Genomic DNA, 21869 nt, shown 5'->3' on the forward strand with positions numbered 1-21869 from the left:
GAGTTCGAAACTAGCCTGACCGACACGTAAAACACTATCTCTACAAAAAATACAAAAATTAGCTGGGCACGGTGGCAAGCACCTGTAATCCCACAGGAGGCTAAGGCAGGAGAATCTCTTGAACCTGGGAGGCGGAGTTTGCAGTGAGCTGAGATCATGCCATTGCATTCCAGCCTGGACAACAGAGTAAAACTCCATCTCAAACAAACAAACAAACAAACAACACAAAAGAAAAAGAAAATTTGAACAGGGCTCTTTTCCATCATCTACTGAGCAGATAGGGCTGCTTGCATCTACTACCGGCACCACCATGCTGGCAGTGATAACAGGAGGGAGCATTACCAAGACTTTCTCTGTGCCAAGATGCCTGATATCTTTTCTGAGGAACAAAAAAAGAGATGTTATTATCCCCATTTGACAGAGCACAAAACTGAGGATCAAAGACAAAAATGAGTCACTCAAAGCAAGTATGGTTCAGCGTTAGAACCCAGAGACTCAGCCCTTCCTTAGCCACACACCTCTGTCAAGATGACAGTGCAGCTGGTCAGCTTCCAAAAGAGGCATTTCTGGGCTCTGGAATTCAGTTGACCCTTGGCCAGTGATTCCCACCCTGAAAGTCCTTGACCACTGTGAGTCCTAAGACATAAGGAGAGACCTCTCAAACAATTTGTACTATTTCAGGAAGTGAAAATTTCTTTTTTAATACTTTTCATTTCAATAGCTTTGGGGTACAGTGGTTTTTTGTTGCATGAATAAGCTCTTTAGTGGTGATTTCTGAGATTTTAGTGCACCCATCACCTGAGCAGTACATGCTATGCTCAATATGTACTCTTTTATTCCTCACTCACCTGTCCAAGCCTTTCCCGCTAAGTCCCCAAAGGCCATTATTCATTCTTATGTCTTTGTACCTTCGTAGCTTAGTTCCCACTTATAAGTGATTACATACGATATTTGGTTTTCCATTCCTGTTCCTGAGTTACTTCACTTAGAATAATGATCTCCAGCTCCATTGTAGTTTCAATGAAAGACATTATTTTGTTCCTTTTGATCACTGCATAGTATTCCGTGGTGGATATATTCCATATTTACTATTTTAGAAAATGAAAACTTCTAAAGGGTAAGGTCTTGTAAAGTCTTGGTTTTTTTTTTTTTTTTTTTTTTTGGAATTTTGCTCATTTTACCCAGGCTGGAATACAATGGTACGATCTTGGTTTACTGCACCTTCCGCCTCCCAGGTTCAAGCAAATTCTTCTACCTTCCGAGTAGCTGGGATTACAGGTTTGCACCACCACACCCGGCTAATTTTGTATTTTTAGTAGAGATGGGTTTCTCCATGTTGGTCAGGCTGGTCTCAAACTCCCAACCTCAGGCGATCCACCTGCCTAGGCCTCTGAAAGAGCTGGAATTTCAAGTGTGAGCCACTGCACCGAGCCACTCTGTTTTATCTTGTAATACTAGCACAGTGCCTGCCATGATATAGTTGCTAAATCAATGAACAAACGAAGAGTTCTTTTCTCTGTTGTTTTCTTTTTTCCTTTTTCTCTCTAAGCTAAAATTTATTTCAGTATAGTGACCTTGGTTTTCCTTTAAGAAACACTAATAAGCAATTATCTATAGTTCTGATATATAAAATAAATTTTTTTTAATTGTAATTACTTGAATAAGTAAAGTGGGTTCCAAAACTCAGATCCAATGAAAGAAAATGTGCTTAGTACAAGCGAACAGTATGGAAATCTGTTAAGGGCATGGGAGAGAAGGCTTTCAATGACCTCTTTGATAGACTTCTATGTTCTCATGAGGTATTCAGACATGCTAACGACCCCTACGCACTCTTCTGAGCACCAGAGAAAGTGCCACATGCCCTGAATCCACCAAGCCAGATTCTCTTTGGAGCCTGATCTGAGAAAATAGATGTGGGGGCCTTCTATTACATGTGACCAGCTCTTGACTATTAAGGGAGTGAAAACACTATTAGAGTTGATGAGGAACTATGACGTCCTCTTTATCTTCATTTGCAAGAGTAAGAGCTACCTTTGAAAAGCTATGAGCCTACCTGCTGTAGAGGTGGAAATGGCCTGAAAAGGGCCTTTCTCTTTTCTTATTTTTATTTGTCTTAGGTCTCTGGACACAAAGTAAGAGAAATTTGCCTCATGGCATAGGCAGTGTCCTTAACTTCTGATCCTTTGAGACGAAGTCCATTCAAAAGCAGTTTATGATGCTTGGTGTACTCAGAAAAGCATCACGAACATCATTTGTTGAAATAGTTCTCCAAGTGGCATCTATCCTCAGATTTTCTCTCTTCCTCTTTCTGGTTGGCAGCTCTTCTGATAGTCTGCTCTCTCACCTTATTTGTTTATGATTATACCTTCAGAAATTCATCAGTATTTTTTCTGCTTCAGCACAGAAGTCTCCAGACTTTTTGGCACCATGGGCCAGTTTTGTGGAAGATAATTTTTCCACAGATGGGGTTAGGGTGGGGATGGTTTCAGGATGAAACTGTTCCACCTCAGATCATCAGGCAGTAGCTAGAGTCTCATAAGGAACATGCAGCCTGGATCCCTTGCTTGCACAGATCACAATGAGTTCACGCTCCTATGAGAAGCTAATGATGTTGTGGATCTGACTGGAGGTGGACTCAGGCAGTAATGCTCACTGACCCAGCACTCACCTCCCGCTGTGCTGCCCAGTTCCTAGCAGGCCACCCACTAGCACTGGTCTGCAGTCCAGTGGTTGGGGACCTCTGCTTTCATAGAATTATCGGGAAAAGCATGGAGATAATTCAGTTCTGTCTTCACGTTATACCCAGAGAGGCAGCCAAGCCTTCATGTCCAATGTCTACATCAAGCCCTCTATGTCCTTAGTCCCCACGGTCTTCCTGTTCATCCACTGCCTCCTAAACTCCTTCACTCTTCACCTGGCTGGGACAGAAATAGAGTCCAAGGCTCAAGCTCTCACAGGCGTCCTCGGTTTTCTTATCTTTTGGACATTCTGCTCTACCTGCTGGGCACACACCTGTAAATGTACACCTGGCTCCTGAACGCTGAGTAGATATCAGTTCAAATTATAATTTCCAACTTTAGCTGCATACTCAGTGTCTGCTGATAGTTATCTTCTGTAGAACAGATAAACTACTCCTTAGTTCTTAGGTTTCAAGAAAGGTTCTTATGTTCTAAATCGAATTAAACCTGGCTTGAAACCCATGTTGTTACTTTGAACAGAAGTCCTTTCCCAGTCATTATTCAGACCCACCTCTGACGTCTCTTGTGGCACAATCCAGGGTTATAAGAGAGTGTCCCTCATCTTCACTTGGCCACATGGGGCTTGGCTTTGTTAACAGCTCCACCCGCTTGGAGTCAACGTTGGCCAGAAGATCTTCAGCCACTTAGCACTTAGTGCTCAGCCACACACAAATCCACACAGGAGCTTCCCCATATCCAGAGCTCTGTGTTAAGCAATCTCAGATGTTCGCTCTTTCAGGAGCTGGGATGCAGGCTGCAGGCTCTCTCAGTGGTATAACCACACCCACAGTAATGTTAGCAAACACTTATATAGTGCTTATGATGTATTAGGCAGTAAGGACAGTACACACATGAACTCATTTTCATTTTTAAATCAACATTCTGAGATATGTGTTACTATTACTATCATCCCATTTTACATATGGGAAAATCTAGGCACAGAAAAGCTAAGTAACTTGCCCAAAGCCCTACTCTAATGAAGGGCAGGGCCCTACGCAGTTTGATTAGACAAGTCTAGCCATTTGGTTACACCAGTTAAACTCGTGGCTCTCAGCTGGGGGTCATTTGGATGGGAGATGTGGCAATGTCTGCAGACATCTGTGATTGTCGTGACTGGCAGGTGTCATGGCATCTGGTGGGTAGAGACCAGGGATGCCCTGACCATCTTAAAATTCACAGGACAGCCTCCACTACAAAGAATTATCCACCGCAAAATGTGGACATTGCTGAAGTTAAGAAACCCTGGGTAAGACCTAGATTTTTGAAACATGAAGCCCTCTCAGTGGGTTTGTCTAGGATGCTCTAACATCCACAAAATAGAGAAACTTCTCACCTTCTCTGGAGATAAAAATTAGCCAGACCTTGAGAATAAGGGACTAGTTACCCTCCTTGGCAATGGGAATGTGTGATGGTGGTAGGTGGGGGTGGTGATGAGTCCTCTGTCTTCCAGATGAGTCTCTGGAAGCAAAATCAAACACAAGATAATTTCTCAATAGGTCATCATAATCCATAAATTATTAATATATCATCCAGACATATTTCGTTCCCTTTCTAGTCCCACTCCCAAGGTCCTTAAGCTCAGCAATCAACCCTACTCTTATGTCATTGGGAAAATCAAAGCCATTAAGCAGGGTCCTGACCATGTCTCTGCTGCCATGCCTTAAGATCTGGTGAACTTCCATGTCTGGGCCAGTCGCAGTGGCTCACGTCAGTAATCTCAGGACTTTGGGAGGCCAAGGCAGGAGGATTGCCTGAAGCCAGAAGTTTGAGACCAGCCTGGGCAACATAGTGAGATTCTTACTCAAAACAGAGCAAAACAAAAAGCATTCATGTCTGTTGTTATCAGGGATTCTTTCCCAGAGTAAGAATGTTGACTGGACCCTCATTTCTCTACCTGAAGTCACTTATCTGTCTCCTCCTCCTGCATCTAGTTCCACTCTGGACCTTCTTCTCCTTTGTCACATTGAATGGGGTTAAGAAGCACAGGCTCTGCCGGGTTTCAGATCCCAACTCTGCCACAAATAAACTGCATGATCTTAGGCGAGGCACTTAACTTCTCTGAGCCTCAGATTATTCACTAATACCATGGTGAATAATGAGTATCTACCTTCTCAGCCTACTTCTGGAGGGCTATTGCTACTGCAGCCTCAGTGCAGTATCTCTGACAAACCTAAACCTTCTGGCACAAGCAAATATGCTTGAGACCTCGGTTTGAAAATTTCTCCTAATGTATGGTCATGTATTATTTAAGCCTGGGATGCATCCTTCACTTTTTTCTCAGTATTTCAGTTTTTTGTGGACCTTCCAAGCCCAGCTCCACTTGCCCCTTCTCCTCCCATTCTTCCTTTCATCTTTATTTCTCCTCCTTTTGCCTTTTAGTCTCCTTCATCCTTTGCTCCTTCTCTTCCTCCTTTCCTCTTCTGTGTCCCATTCCTTTCTGTCTCCTCTGTTTTGTAGGCATGTGGCAATGCAGCTGAGATTTGGCACGTGCCATTCTGTTTGATGGGACAGCAAAGATGTCCTATCTCAAGCACAGGTCACTTTACTAAATGGGATATACAGGTCTTTCCTTCAAAAGCATACAGTCTATTGAAGGGCAGGGACCATGCCTGCTTGATCATCAACATACACCTCATAGCTGGTACACAGTAAGCACTAATCAATACTCAATGAAATTAATGGGAATATCTATTAACCCGACCCTCTTGTTGCAAAGCTATTTGAGGTCCAGGAAGGGAAAGTCTCTGTTCTGACTTGATTCAGCAAGTTAGCTATTTAGTCAGAACCATAACTCAGGATTCTTTCTGTCTTGGGCGCAGTTTTGCTGAAAGCCCTAGAGCCTCACGGCCATATGTACAGCTCCTGTTCTTGGGTTTCTCCTTAAGAATGTCGTCACCAAATGGTATGACCTGCCCTCAGGATTTCAGAATTCATGAATTTTGGTTTGAAAAGCACAATGTACTTTCCAGTATAACTAGGCAGGGCAAGGTCCTGGCTATGCATCCCTGGACAAGTTTCTTTGTCTTTCTGACTCCCAGTTATTTTATCTCTATGATGGACTCAGTGAATTGTATGGTACTTGTGAGATATAACCAGGACAATGCGTGAAATTGCCTTGCTCGGCGCTTGGCAAGTAAGCAGCTGCTCCATTGAAATTTAAGTGAGTTTCTTTCTTCTGTGCAGGGGAACTGGCCCTGCTTCACCCCATGCCCTTGCTCTACCCACCATCCTCTTGGGTTCCTCATCAGGGCTCAGAAAATATTGCTAATTTATGCACCATTTGTTCCACTGGATAATGCATTTGTGAAAATGTAAGATTCCCACACACCTCTAATTCAGGCAAGCCAAAGGCAAGCTGTGCTCCTGACCCTTCCAGAGAGAATGGGCACTTTATATCTAATACGGGTGATTGCTTTCTCCCTCGACATTCATGATGGTATCCATTTGCTTCAATTGAGGAGGCCCTGGAGAGAGATATCACAAATTGAATGATGTAGCTTGATCTGGCAGGAATTTCTAGGGATTCTGGTCTGGGTTTCTGTAACTCCCAGTGGTAAGTCAGGGACAGCTCAGCTTTGCAGCACACATAATGTGCTCCTTTTAAGATTCAATTTTGCCACCTACAAGCAGAGTGACCTTGGGCCAGTCATGTAACCTTGCTGAGGTTTTATAGTTTTGGTCAAGCTTTGTCGGGCAGTAGCCAAGAGCTTTGGCTATGGTGTCAGACAGACTTGGGATTGAATTCTGACTCCACCTCTTGTGGCTTTTGGTAAATTAATCCATCTCACTGGGTCTCAGTTTCCTCATCCCTAAAGTGGGGTTTATAATAAAACTTTCTTTAAAGAGTTGTTTCAAAAATTAATAGCTACTGCATTGAGAATTTACTATATGAGAGTCACTCCTCTAGATGTTAACTCATTTCACCCTCTCAGACTCCCCCGTGAGAAGGGTACTATTAGTGTGATGCCTGGTTTTCAAGTAATGAAATAAACCCATGTTACTTAAGTAATTTGCCCAGGATCACACAGGCAATCAGTGGATGCAGACTTGGTAAGTCTAGCTCCTGGAGTCTCTGCTCTTAACTACTGGACTGGTGAGTCCAATTTCTGAAAATGCCTAGGGACGTCAGCCTGGCTTCAGAATTTGAACTCTCAGCCTCAGAACATAGCAGGGAATGAGTGCTCCATGAATGGCTGCCGTTAGTCTAGACTGCCTGTAAACTATTGTTACCATTGTTTCCTATGAGGACCCCAGAGGGTGACCTGCATTCAAAAGTGGCTGTACTCCAGGAACTCACGGTTACAGTGAGCCAGCATCGCACCACTGTATTCCGGTCTGGGCAACAAAGTGAGACCCTGACTCTTTACAAAAAACAATTGGATTGTTCTTAGCAAAGCACTAGGACCAGGAGAGTACAGTGGGGACAGGGTGAGTGAGTTGGAGAGTGTCTCATAAACATTTGGGGCTGTGAGAGCAGATGTGTGATCTTGTGGAATGATTCTCGCCTCAGGACTGTGTGTTGACGCTGATGTCACGGCTGCTCTGAGCGCCCAAGATACTGTTAATGAGTTGTGCCAAGCCCAGATGCAGTGTTTTCTCACCATATGGTCCGTGCTGAAGTGCATGGTCTTTCAGACAAGGATGGGAGGAAACTCAGACACGCTGAACCCCATGCATAGAACACCTACTTAGATGAGTCATGTCCTGCAAACTGCCCCCAATTCTCCTGACTTTCAGGGACCATGTATTCATTGGAATGTCATTTGTTTTTCATCCAATAACCACAAATAGTAATGGAGTAGCCAGTATGTGGCAGACATTACGTTTGGCACTGAGGATGCAAAGGTGAATGAAACTTTGCCTATGGCCCCAAAGAACTGAAACTAGCCATGAGGGACATGGAAACAAACCATATTATAACATTATTGCAAGCTCTGTAATGCAGGTAGTTAACAAGGATCCTGGAAATTAAAAGAACTTCATGAACATCTTTGTAATGGAATAAAACAAATTTTTTTTGCACACCTAGCATCTGAACACCTTTCCTTTTTGAGAGGACTCCCAACATAGGCAAAGGGCAGTGGCATCTTCTTCCAGCACAGGTAAAGAGGGCAGACATTCCTCCCCCTACTCCCTGGCAGGTGGAACATGAGCACATGACATAGATGTCCACTTCTTATCTGGATCTCCCTTGGATTTCAGCCTCCGGTATCAACATGATTACTCAGTCCCTCCACCTGGACATAGAGGAGATATCTGATATTACAGGTCTGAAATCAGACGTGGTACCTTCCCCTAAAAGCTGCCCTGTTCCCAGTAGTGTCCACATCAGTAAACCTTGCTACCATGTAGCCACTGGTGCAGGCCAACAATCTTGGTGTCATCTGTGATGCTTCTCTTTCTCCTGCACATACCTCCCACCCATCCTTAAGGACTGCTGGACTTTTGTTAAAATCTATTCCTATGCTGAGCTCTTTTTCCGGGTTGCCCTCTCCACCTACTCTCAGGCCCCTACCATTTCTCTCTTTCTCTCCTAAAATGGTCTCTTAGCAGATTACTTTCCTTCTACCTCTGCCACACCCCTATATTTTCTCAACAAAGTTACCAGAAAAGAGAAAAATAAGTGTAAATTGTATCATCTTCTGCATGATATTCTTCTGTGGCTTCTCATCACATAAGGAAAACAATTCCAGTATCTTTCCCATGGCCCATGAGGCCCTCCGTGGTCTATTCCTTGTCCATCTCCCTGACCCTCTTTTCTGACTTTCTTACCTTTGTTCACTCCCCTCCAGCATTACTGGCTTTCTTTCCATTCCTCAAGCACACCAAGGTATGAGAACATGAGTATATTCAACTGTCAGATGCAGCTGAAATTAACTTACTTAAAACCTAGAAGAGAGAAGAAAAATTCAGAGCAAAAGTACCTGAAAGGTTGGAAGGGAATAAGATCCAAAGCCCAGGTTAGCAGGGGGTTTGGCCCTATCCACAGGCAAGATGTCTCCTGTAATCTTACAGGAAGAGGGAGACCAGCATGGTTTGGAAGTACAGGTATTGATCGACTTACGACCTATGCAACTTACGACCATTCGACTTTACGACCACAATCGCTAGCCATGACTGCTCTGCGTCTGACCACACAAACGTTGCCCAGTTGGGCATACGACAGTGCGGACCAGCTTCCGGCAGCACCACCATCTCTGCGTGCACCATTTCAACTGTACATATAGCCTACTCAACTTACGACCAAATCGTGTTACGGCGGGTCTGCCGGTCCTAATCGTGGTCGTAAGTCGAGCACTAGCTGTAGTTACTGGATCGGAGGCCCAGGTGAGAGCCCTGGTGAGGAGATGAAGGTGGAGAAAAGGAAGATTGGGGCATCAAAACCTATCACAACAAAAACCCAGCATTAGGACTGGCCCACACTTAGGAGTGGAGTTAAATGTCTTGTCATTCACCCATCTATTCACTCAACAGATAGGCATTGAGAACCTGTTATTTGCCAGGACCTGGTATTAGGTACTGGTCCTGGTGTTGAATTATTCACTCTCAGCCACTCAACTTAGAAACAAAATACACACTTAGTGAGACCCTGGAACACATCTTTATTTTCTGGTCCTGTTTCCTTCTCTGTAAAACTGGAGTAATAATGATGCCTGCTCTGTTGATTTAAGTAGTTCATTATGTGATGCTATAAAAACTCTTTATGTTTCAGCTGTGGGAGCTGGACTGGTAGCTTAGTAGAGTAAGGGACTGTATCAGTTTTGCTTACTGTTACATTACTTATAAGTGATTATTTATGGAATGAAGGAATGAATGACTATAACTGATTCAGAATCAATTTGAGGAAAGAGAACTCAGATTTTGAGCAAGTACTGGATATCTTCTTACTGACAAAATAACTGGATAACTCATGCCACATTAGTTGAATAGTGGCTCAATGAGATAGTCTTCCCATGTGTGCCCTAAATCCAGAAACTCTCCTAAAGTTTATACTCTCCAAATTCATGGGTAGCATGATGGTCAAAGCCATTTAGGTTCCTGTGCTCCCCTCTACAATCTCCAAAGCCTTCTGCAGTGTCTTCTCTTATTTCCTTTTGCTGTAAGCACTGAGCCAGGCACACATCTACTCTCCTAAATCTACCAGCTTATTCGTTGGGTACCATTTTATACCAGATGCGTCAGATAAAATACTCAAGATCCACAAAGATCTTGACAGACTGTCAATCAGCTGAAGTAAAGGAGATGAATCTGAATGGGGCTTATTGCAAAGACAAGCATTTTGGGCTAAGAAGGGAAAGGTGAAGAATGGGTGAAAACAAAAGCCTAGCAGCTGCTCCCACGCTAAAGAAAAATGTGACAAACACACAAAAATACATCAGAGGAACTAAAATCTGGAAAAAGCCATGTAAAAATAGCTATTTTCAGGTGATGTGATTTTGCATCAAGATTTATCCAATATTTTTATAATATGATATGAGTTGCATAATAAAACAAGGGACTATAACTCTCCATTTGAAATAAAAATAAGTTGTCAGTGTTTTTCCTACACTCAGGCTGAACTAATGGTAGTTCCCTTGTTGGACACCAGCCTCCAGATCAGGAAGTGTAATTGATGATATTGGCATGAATTACAGTGTACTTTTTTTCTAGATCAGTTTCTTAGTTCCCATGTTTTTCAGCCTTTTCCATTTGGTCAAATGAAGTATTTTTTTCCCCTTGTCCTTCTGTAAGAATTCCTGTAAGAATAAACCTGATTTTGGCCAGCTGGCTTAAGTTAAAAAGAATTCTGACACTGAACGGGCATGATCCTAATTGATTTGCCTGCATTATGACATTTAATTTTCATTACAATCCCATGAGGCATGGCCTTTTATTAACTTTATTTTCTCTGATGAAAAATTAAGGCTCAGAATGGGTTAAGTAACTTCATCAAGGTAGCATGGGTAATCGGAATTCTTATTCAGGCAAATTTGATTCCCAGGGGCTGTGTCTTAGCCTTGTTCCTCCAAATTGGACAAATTGATCTGGTGAGAACCACACAGACACACACATAAAGACATTCAAACCACTTTAAAGAATATGTTACTCTAAGATGAGCATGGTGTTTATGGCCAGGGCTATTGCTTTGATCTGAAAACACCACGCTGCCCAACCATTACACCCTAACAAAATCCAGCCCTTTGTGAATTTCTCTATGAGGCAAATTCCTCTTGCCTCATAAAAGTGCTTGCTGAGAAAGCTCAAAACCCAGTTGCAATTAATTATTGACAGAACATGTGAATTAGAGATAAAAGTCATTCTTTCTCTACACAAGCGATAGTAAATAAATTTAATTACGGTAGGAAAAGCTAGGGGATCTTCGTCTGTATCAAGTTTTATTAGCTAAGACATTTAAAAGCATGTCATCATAACAAAGAGGTCTTGTGTAATCCTAAATGTACCACTTTGGTGCAAGGCTGAAAAGTGAATAGACTTAATGGAGCACATGGTAGCAGATGGCCTGCTGTACTGACAGGTATTGAACAGGTTTATCATCAATTAACTTTGGTCTACATATGCCTATAGCAAATTGACCGTATAATAGCATCCTAAGCTTCACTTTAGCATTGATAAGCCTGCCACATTCACATTGGGGGAAAATGACATCAAACCCCTTTAATATTAATATCTTGGAGCTCCCAAATAAGATAAGGCCATTCTGGAAGCAAACTTGGATGGAGGGATGGGAGTGGAGGAGCAACCTTAGCAAAGGAACTAAGAGATATGGACCCTGGTATGGGATCTGTCAGTGGCTCGCTGGGCAATTCTAAGAGCAGAGAAAGAATAAAATTCCATATATTGAACCAGGCCTATGCTAGATCTTTCATCTTTTTTTTTCCCCCATTTATTTATTTTATTGCATTTTAGGTTTGGGGGTACATGTGAAGAGCATGCAAGATTGTTGCATAGGTACACACGTGGCAGTGTGATTTGCTGCCTTCCTCCCCATCACCTACATCTGGCATCTCTCCCCCTGCTATCTCTCCCCAGCTCCCCAACCCCCACCGTCCCTCCTCTATTTCCCCCCAACTGACCCCAGTGTGTAGTGCTCCCCTCCCTGTGTCCATGTGTTCTCATTGTTCAACACCCGCCTATGAGTGAGAACATGCGGTGTTCTTATACATTGTTTTACTCTCAACCAAACTTGAGGTAGGTTTTAGGATTTTACAAATGAGGATAATAACCCTCGAAGATGTAATTCAATTTGCTGAGATCACAAAGCCTGTCCAATTTCCATGTTTATTACCCGCCCCTGGGCTTCAGTTTTCTCATTTGCACAATAATGCCTTTGGATCAAGTTGGGGATCAGCAGATTCTTTCTTAAAGGAACAAAGAGTAAATACATCAGGCCCTTTAGGCCTGATGGTCTCTGTCTGACCTCCTCAGCTCTGCTGTTTTAGTGTAAAAGCAGCCTAGATGAATATGTAAATGAATGAGTGTGGCTGTGTTCCAATGGAAGTGGATCTATAAACATTGAAATTTGAATTCTATATAATTTTCATGCATCATAAAATGTTTTATTATTATCATTTTGGTTCCCCACTCCCCACAACGATTCAGAGATTACAAACCATTCTTAGCAGTGAGTTACACAAAAACAGAAGGCAGGAGGTAGTTTGCCAGTCCTGGGCTCGATAAGCTTTGAGGTCTTGTTGAGCTCAAAGATTTTTCTAAAAACTACTACAACAATAATAATGTCCTTAATTTATTGAGCTCTTACCTATACCAGCTTCATTGCTCAATGCTTTCTAAGCATTATCTCCCTTAATCCTTATACTATAGTGTGAAGCCGGTGCTTTCATTATCTCCATTTCAGAGATTATACAACTAATATGTAGAGAAATCAAGGATGTATCTAGGTTAAACGTAACTGGTAAGAGGTAGAACAGCCGTTTAAACCCGGGGATATAAGGTTCCCAGGAGAGAATGCAAATGCCTTATGTTGCCTTTTCTGATAATACGCAGTCAAGATAAGATAAAACCATAGTTGGGACACGTAGGGAAGAAGAACTTCTGAGTGTTTTATCAGTTTTATTGGGTGGTTCCGAACTAGGTTGTTTATATAACACATTTTGTACAAAGAAGTTACAATATTTCCAGATAGGAATAACCGTTCTCTTCCTTTTTCCTCCCTCTCCTAGAAATGTGATGCCCAAGACTCTGGATGGGCAAATAACCATGGAGAAGACTCCAAGTTACTTTGTGACAAATGAGGCTCCCAAGCGCATTCACTCCATGGCCAAGGACATCAAACTGATTGTGGTGGTGAGAAATCCTGTGACCAGGGCCATCTCTGATTACACGCAGACACTGTCAAAGAAACCCGAGATCCCCACCTTTGAGGTGCTGGCCTTCAAAAACCGGACCCTCGGGCTGATAGACGCTTCCTGGAGTGCCATTCGAATAGGGATCTATGCTCTGCACCTGGAAAACTGGCTCCAGTATTTCCCCCTCTCCCAGATCCTCTTTGTCAGTGGTGAGCGACTCATTGTGGACCCCGCCGGGGAAATGGCCAAAGTACAGGATTTTCTAGGCCTCAAACGTGTTGTGACTGAGAAGCATTTCTATTTCAACAAAACCAAGGGGTTCCCTTGCCTAAAGAAGCCAGAAGACAGCAGTGCCCCGAGGTGCTTAGGCAAGAGCAAAGGTCGGACTCACCCTCGCATTGACCCAGATGTCATCCACAGACTGAGGAAATTCTACAAACCCTTCAACATGATGTTTTACCAAATGACTGGTCAAGATTTTCAGTGGGAACAAGAAGAGGGTGATAAATGAGGCTAGAGAGGCAGAGGAAGGCTAGTGAATGGCTAGGGAGGCTCCTTGCCAGAGTCCTTGAATACCCCAGCTTCTGCAGCTTCACTTACTGGAGTGCCAAGTAGATCTCCTCCTCCTTCATGCAGCCCGGATTGCCTCCAGTGCTGTTAGTCGAGGCAAGCAGGTGGATCCCACGGCATCCCCATGGAGGAACCAGGCCCATCTGGGGAGCAGCATTTTGTTGACCAGATGGCCACCAGAATCTGCTGTTAATTCTTCTCTTCTGCTACTTAATCTAGCCTGAAGACAGAGGATAAATAGCTGTCAATGTCAGAGACAGTGCTATTAATGTTTATGCGAATGACAAAAAAGGTCTACTTTATGGGGTTCTCCCTTTAGTTTGGGGAGCCAGGGTTCTAGCCCTGTATCTGTCATGGGCACCTGCTGTCTAAACTTCTGCCTGGGCTTCTCTCCAGAATGCACTTTGTGGCTGAGTGCTCCAGGACTCCTAGGGAGCAAGGTCCTCCCTCTAAGGTGTTTCTAGTCTTCTCTTTAAAGGCCTCATCCCACAACCCCTGACTTCCTCCCCGCCCCCCACATCGTGAAGGCAGAGGCATGCATGTTCCTCACCAAAAACACACACCTACACACACAAAACAAACAAAAAGGAAAATAAAAGCTGACGCCCCTCGAAGCCTTCTTTCCAAGAGCCCTCTAAATGGGGTTGGGTCTCGCTCTTCATGAGTATCCTGGGTTGTGGAGAAGCTTATGCCCTTGTGCTCAGATCTGGCCCACTGGACTGCTCTAAGAGTAGGGTAATTATAGCTGAGGTCAGAGCTCTGAGGTTGGCAGAGACGAGTGGCCACATCTTGGCGTTAAAGAAGAAATCCTGTCCTCTTGGTGGGAGGTTGCCTTACCTGAAGACCATCTCTCCCAAGCACTGTGGTTTTGAGGTATGTTAATGGGATGGACTCTGTCCCCCCATATTCAGTGTCCCCAGAAGGGCAAAGACCAGAGAGTTGACACGTCTGTTATTAGGAATAACCCTTAGCCATGTAATGGGGAGAGGAGCAGTCACAATTCTTCTATTTGCCCCCATACCACCTCCTCAGGCTTCATATTCTTTATTTAGAAATGGCATAGTGGGGTAGTGGCGAGAGGGCTGAGTCCATTCATCAGATCCAGTTTATGGGGATTGGGGGTGAGCAAGGGCTGTCTGCAGACACCCCCAGCTGAATGAAGTGTCCCTTCCCATCAGTTTGATTCAACTAAAAAGCACCATTTGACCATAAAGCACTTGTTCACAGATCTCCAAAACCAGAAATTGTTCTAGTAAAACTGGAAATTTGTATGAGTGGAGGGGAGTTAAATCTGTTCAGCTGTTATTAAACTGTCATTTCTCCCGCTAAATGAAAACCGTGTTGTTATAAAGCTTAATGCAACCTGATTAATAAGTTTCAGTGGTGTGTTTATGTTGATCACCTCCATCCTTACCCCTACCCTGGAATGGCAGAAGCATCCACTCTCTGGGATGGCCAGAAAGTCTCAGATTCAGGAATCTTCAGAAGGTTCTGTCTGCAAGGTACCATGAATCTTGCAATAGTACAAAGCAAGTGGGTTCTAAAAGGGGTGCAGCTTTTCTTAACTAATCCCAGCAAGGAATGGACCAATAAGCCAAATTCATAAACAGCCTTACAAATTAATGTTTCCAAATAATAAAGCAGTTATTGAGCTGAAGGCAAGAGATATACCTGCACTATCAACGTAAAAGAAGAAACTGATCAAAATGCATACATACACATTTGAAGGAAGAAAATGCACACTTATTTAGAAGGGCAAACTGTGGGACTCATGGGGGGTTTGCTTTCATAAGCAGAGCAAGGAGCGAGTGAGTTTCGGCCCTCACCACCCATCAGAGTCAGCCATGGAGTCCGTTCAAGCTACAGCTTCCAAAGCTCTGTTTCAGACCTGTTAATGAATCAGAAACTCTAACGTGAGGCTCAGGAATTCATCCTTTCAAAAATATTCTTAGGGAAGCTGAAACAGAAAGCAACTGGAGGAAAAGGCTTGTCTATGTATTTCTTTGCCTCTTCTCCCTCCCTCCTACCTACTTTTATGCTTTTCCTTTTTTGGGAATTATTTCCAAGAGAGGTGACCTCCACAGCGTTATGGCTTCCCTGCAGAAACATGTGCCTTTTTGGAGTTCACTGGGAAGAGGGTTAACTGTTGCCCATATAACTTAGACAGTCAGAGGAGAATCTAGTTGTAGCAATCCTTTAGAGAAATAAATGACCTATTAATCTAGCTTACTCTCATCACCTCCATTCTGGGCAGACACATATTCATTTGGATCCTCAGTCATACCTACTCTCCATTTTCCATCTCCCTGATTGTCTATGTGTCTTTATAAAACCAGAACACTCAGACTTGCCTCCAAAGAAAGCTACTAAACATGTGTCCTCACATAAATATGTTCCCAAAATATGACAAGCAAATCCACTTTGCAATACGGTTAGCCAATAGTGAATGAGCCAGTTCACCTGGGAAATAAAAGTGGAAAATCCCCCTTCAATTATTTATACATCCTTGCATACTGCAGTAGGTTAAAATTCCCTGGAGAAAGACAGCAGAGGGCTAAGCCTTGGGATCTTGGGGATTTTATATTTAATAGTGTTTGGTGTTACCGTTGAAAACTCGTGGTTCTGAAAAGAAATGCAAATTTGACATGTTTAAGGTCCATTTTCTTCAGTGTCTACTCTAGCATGATCCTTGTCACTCTGGGAGTGAGCCACTTAGCCATGTCCCCTTCTGCCATGTGGAGACTTGACGAAGGAATTATTTTCTATCCAGAAAAGCTAAGTCAACTTGCTGAAATAGAGTCAGGTTAATAATACTTCCGCCCTATTTAAACGTGAGCATTGCAACTCACAGGAGACTGAATTTTGTATTTGATTTCAATTAGCAAAGCATAAATTATGTTTAATTTTCTATCCCCCTCCTTTCCCTCGAATGGATGATTCATGGCTCTGGGAAGGCTGCTGCGTGTGGTTCAGAGATGGAAAAAGAAGAATTCATCCTCCCAAATACTGCAGCTGTCATTGCTCCTGTATTCATCTCTTTCTGCCAGTATCATTCTGTACCTGAAAGGTGTGAAAGCCTTGACACTGTGATGTGGACCTACAAGTTCAAAACACAATAATAATCAAAAACACTCAGCAGCCTGTTTATCTTTAAAACTGTATACAAAACCATGAATTCAGAGTTCTAAAGATGTGACCCTTCTTTGGGATTCTCTGCAATTTTTAGGAGCCCCTCAGATCAAATTTTAAGTTCAGGAGAGTGTGGCCTGCTCAATCCCTTAGTACTAGGAGTCCCATCTGAGCCTCACTTCTCCAAGACCACAAATCTTTCCCCCTCATTCGCCCACCTCTTCACTTCACAAAGAACACTTCTCCATTGCCTCACTCCAGTCAGAAGAGAGATCACTGGGTTTTATCCTTGCCTCTGTTTTTGTCTTGGACAATTAGATTTATCAGTATGAATGATAGTTTTCATATCTGTAAGATAAGCATATTTAATTCCTATTGGCCTACCACCCAGGGTTTTTCTGATGATCAAGTTGAGTTCATAGATGGGAAAGTATTTGAAAAGAATAAAGTACTTCATTAACACAAAGTAAAGTGATAATGATGATGCAAAACTGATGGTGATGTTGGTGGTGATGGTGATGATGATCTGTGGAGCTAAAGTGATAAGGATGATGATGATGGTGATGATGATGCAGAGCTGATGGTGATGATGGTGGTGATGGTGGTGATGATGATCCGTGGAGCTAATGTGATAAGGATGATGATGATGATGGTGATGATGGTGATGATGATCTGTGGAGCTAACGTGATAAGGATGATGATGGTGATGATGATGCAGAGCTGATGGTGATGATGGTGGTGATGGTGATGATGGCGGTGATGGTGGTGATGATGATCCGTGGAGCTAATGTGATAAGGATGATGATGATGGTGATGATGGTGATGATGATCTGTGGAGCTAACGTGATAAGGATGATGATGATGGTGATGATGATGCAGAGCTAATGGTGATGATGGTGATGATAGTGATGATGATGATGGTGGTAACGATGGTGGTGAAGATGATGATGATAATGATGAAGATGCAGAGCTGGCGGTGATGAGGATGCTGGTGATGGTGATGATACTGCAGAGCTGATGGTGATAAAGGTGATCATGGTGATGATGATGGTGAAGAAGATGATTGTGAAGAAGATTAAGAAGAAAGAAAAGGAGAAGGAGAAAAAGGAGTTCCCAAAACCCCTTCCAGAACAACATGCCTGAATAGTGTGCCAGGGAATATGTTCAGGTGAAAGCACTGTTTTACTCATACCAAACAATGATGAGAGTGCTAAGAGAAACTGAAGCACCATTAATCAATGGTGCTTAAAGCCAAGGCCACAAGAAAAGCTCTCTATAGATGACATTGAATGGGCTGAATTTCAGACACACAAATGCAAAACCTTCTCCTCTACCCCAAAACAGGGTCTCTTCTCCACCGAATTTGTAGACGGGTTCTCCTCACCATGGCCTTTCCTTTGCTACATACCCAGGGTTCTTTCAGACATAACAAGGCTTTGAGATTTATTCATACAGAGCCAAACATATTCTCTTGAAATGAAGGTGAGGGCGACGTTTTTGAGCTTTCAGGCTATGTATTCAGTGCTTGAAGCTCCCAGAAGTTTACATGAAAGACAAAGACGGTTGGGAAGCAGGGCACATCCGTAAGAGTAGCTCTCGTAGTTTTCCGGAAATGAGTTGGGATTGAGGAATCTCCTTAGGTTCTTCCTGTAACAAATAAGGATGGAAAGAGATGAGTTCATGCATTTCCCAGTTTCTCAAAAGAATGTAGACTTGTCATGTTCAGACATAAGAGATACCTGGAACCCCTTTCTATAATTATGAAATGTCTTGCATGACGAAGTAATAATAGTGCATTTTCTGTCATCAAGGCAGGAAATCAAGGCTAAGAAAATGTATGTGTGTGAATCTCTAGTGTCCTTGGGCTATGGGAAAACAATGCTGCTCTAGAAGCCATGATGTTTTATTCAGTCTTTAATTCACACACACATCTATAGAGTGACCAGGTGGCAACAGGAAGAGATATGGGGAGGAGCAAAGCTGACTCACCTTGACACTTGACTCTTGGCACTCCCAACCCAATGGGGAAGATGGACACGGACTTAGGCTAAATGAGGAGGGACATACAGAGTGAACACGAGGTAGGACAGGGTGGGGGGGGGGGATGCAGGAAGAGATATGGGGAGGAGCAAAGCTGACTCACCTTGACACTTGACTCTTGGCACTCCCAACCCAATGGGGAAGATGGACACGGACTTAGGCTAAATGAGGAGGGACATACAGAGTGAACACGAGGTAGGACAGGGTGGGGGGGGTGATGCAGAGGATAACCAACGAGGGAGAAGGGAAGACTGCCAAGTACTTGTGGCAGTAAAGATCACACTCAGCATTTATTCTCATCCCAAATCATAAGACAACTCTTACAAAGCACAAAGCAGAAGAACCTACCAAAAGAAAAGATAACAATGATAAGATTGGGTAATTAGGAAGATAAATATTTGGTAAAAAAAAGAGAGAGAGGTATGCATACAGAACGTGGTTATCAAGAAAAAATATTTGCCTGGAAGGGAAGATGCTATCTCTTTTTGTTCAATGACCATAGCCAGGCCATTAATGGGGAACATAAATCCTCCCAGACTCCTTCTACCACCTTTGGTTTCCTTGGTATTGTCCTTGGTCCAAGTCAAGGGGTGTCTTTGATGACACCCTTAGGCGTCAGCTACTCGTCGACTCATCTATCAAGAAGGAAATATCAAACCACTAGAAATTCACCTTTTCTTAAAATGTGCTAAAATAGGTAATAGTTCAAATTAAAACACACTTGCACAATGCACAGCTTTAATTTAATTAAAATATAAGGCAGACTTGACCTCTAGCTCAGGGATAATCAAGTCTTACAGCCACATTTTAAAGATGGGGACTGTGAGGATTTGGGTATACAAGAGACATTCCAAACTTTCAAAGGAAGGTAAGGACTGAAGTAAAACCACAAAGTGGCTGGCTCAGAATAATGGGAGAAGGAAGTGACATTAAAGCCTGCCCTGGTAATAGTAGTAAACATGATTTGAAAGGGTATTTTCCTAAGCCCAGGAAAGGTCAGTTTGAATAGCTGTGACCCTGTCTAATCATTCTGGACTATGTGGAAAATAATTATTTTGAAATAGGCAGGAGAATTGATATTGAGTTTTAGATACTGACATGGGAAGTCCTCCATGAGGCTGTGAACAGACTAGAACGACAACAGCCTTTCATGTTTGGGGATCAGAAAGATCTTCCTCACAGCTTCTTTCTGAGTGAACTTGTAATTCCCTGTTGCTGTAACAATTTGGGGGCATAAGTAGGCCTGAGCGTGAGATACGGAGCTCTTTGGTGTTAATACTTCTCAATCTGGTACGTCTCAAATATCACAAACCCATTCCATGGTTCTTTTCCAGGAGAAAGTAGAGATCTGCATTCAGACCAAACCTGGAGTGATAGAGATTTCTCTTACTAACCCCCTGGTCCCAGAAAGTGCTCCCTAGCAAGCTTCCCAGATGAAACCTTCCAGGGATAGCTTATGTCCCTATTTAGCTTCTTCCTCTTTATTCTTTCCTTCCAGCACCACATATCATATGGTCTCCACTGAGAGAAACCTCCTGTTACAAAGAAGTCAGATTACCTATCCCATGAACCCTGGGAACCTGGGTCTCATAGCTCTTCCAGGGCAGGCTATTTTGACGGGAAAAAAAGGCAATGGAAAGTCAGAGAGGACATTTAGGGTAGCACTGAGCACTAGGAAAAGTTGATGCAGGAATCCAAGTGCAGATCAATAGTGGGGCTGAGAAATGTGGTGTAAAGAACCCTCAGAATTCATGTCATATGTCTTCATTATACAGATGCAAAATTAGGAATTACCTTGTCTTGCCTAAGATAACACAGAAGAGCAAGGCTTCCAACCTGGATCTACTGACTTCTAGCCCTGTGCCCTTCCCACTACCCTCAAATCAGAGATTCAGGAGATAACTCAAGTGTACTTAAAAGTAGCTTTGGCCCACAAAGGACATGAACTCATTCTTTTTTTATGGCTGCATAGTATTCCCTGGTGTTTATGTGGCACATTTGTCTTTATCTAGTCTATCTTTGACGGGCATTTGGGTTGGTTCCAAGGGACATGGATGAAGCTGGAAACCATCATTCTCAGCAAACTAACACAGAAACAGAAAACCAAACACCTCATGTTCCCACTCATAAGTGGGAGTTGAACCATGAGAGCATATGGACACAGGGAGGGGAACATCATACACAGGTCCTGTTGTAGGGTGGAGGGAAAGGGGAGGGAGAGCATTGGGACAGATACCTAATGCATGTGGGGCTTAAAACCTAGATGACGGGTTGATAGGTGCAGCAAACCACCATGGCACATGTATACCTATGTAACAAACCTGCACATTCAGCATATATATCCCAGAACTTAAAGTAAAAATTAAAAAAAAATTTAAAAGATCAATTCATAAATAATCTTACCAAAGAAATAGCTTTCCCTAACATATTGGTCTTTGAATGTTTCTAAAAATATTAGGAAGGTGGCTTTTTCAAGAGGTAGGGTTTAAGTGTATGTGTGATTCTGAATGGGCCCCAGGCTTCTCTCATGGGAGTGCAGTCCAACTTTTTCTGATGGTCTTCCCAAAGTCAGAAGGTGCTGATGATCCTCACCATACTGGACTGAGAGTGCTCCAGAGTCCTGCAGAGAGCACACCTGTGTGTGAACCTAGACCTGTGCATGTGTTTGATCAGTGCTCACAGTTGTCTGCTGCCTTGGCTGGCTCTACATCTCATCTGTCAACCAGGACTTAGAGCAGTGGCTTTGAGTAAGGAGCAAGATGGTGTTCTGAGGAAGCCATGAGCAATTATCTCTATTCAGAATCAACTAAATTAGACACAGGAGGAATTTTTAGGCAGTGACAGTTGTTAAACCAAACCAAGGAGCTGTGAAATCGTCATCGTTTATTTCATTCCTCTATTATTGGGTAAACATTTATATATCATCACTATGCCAGTGCTAGAGAAAGGCTGTGAACAAGAAGTCCCATTAAACTCTCCTCATGAAACTTTAATAGGAGAAAGATGTCCATCTTAGTACAAGAGCTGTCTAGCCAGTAAGCAGGAAAAGATAGGATGGTTTCTCGGGAAACACAAAAATCTGGAA

The 21869-nt window shown here is 43.0% G+C and overlaps 1 protein-coding gene across 1 annotated transcript in view; it reads left to right on the forward strand.

Annotated features, from left to right (window-relative positions):
• The window catches only part of HS3ST4 (heparan sulfate-glucosamine 3-sulfotransferase 4), a 434722-nt gene extending 419740 nt beyond the window's left edge, over positions 1 to 14982 (forward strand). Inside the window, exon 2 of the mRNA XM_017534436.2 lies at positions 12920 to 14982. Within this exon, the coding sequence (XP_017389925.1) occupies positions 12920 to 13556 (637 nt within the window). The 3' untranslated portion in view covers positions 13557 to 14982. The remainder of the gene's footprint in view (positions 1 to 12919) is intronic.
• The last annotated feature ends 6887 nt before the right edge of the window (positions 14983 to 21869 follow it).

The sequence above is a fragment of the Cebus imitator genome, unplaced genomic scaffold (assembly GCF_001604975.1).
Source record: "Cebus imitator isolate Cc_AM_T3 unplaced genomic scaffold, Cebus_imitator-1.0 Scaffold85, whole genome shotgun sequence".
In the NCBI taxonomy this organism is placed as follows: domain Eukaryota; kingdom Metazoa; phylum Chordata; class Mammalia; order Primates; family Cebidae; genus Cebus; species Cebus imitator.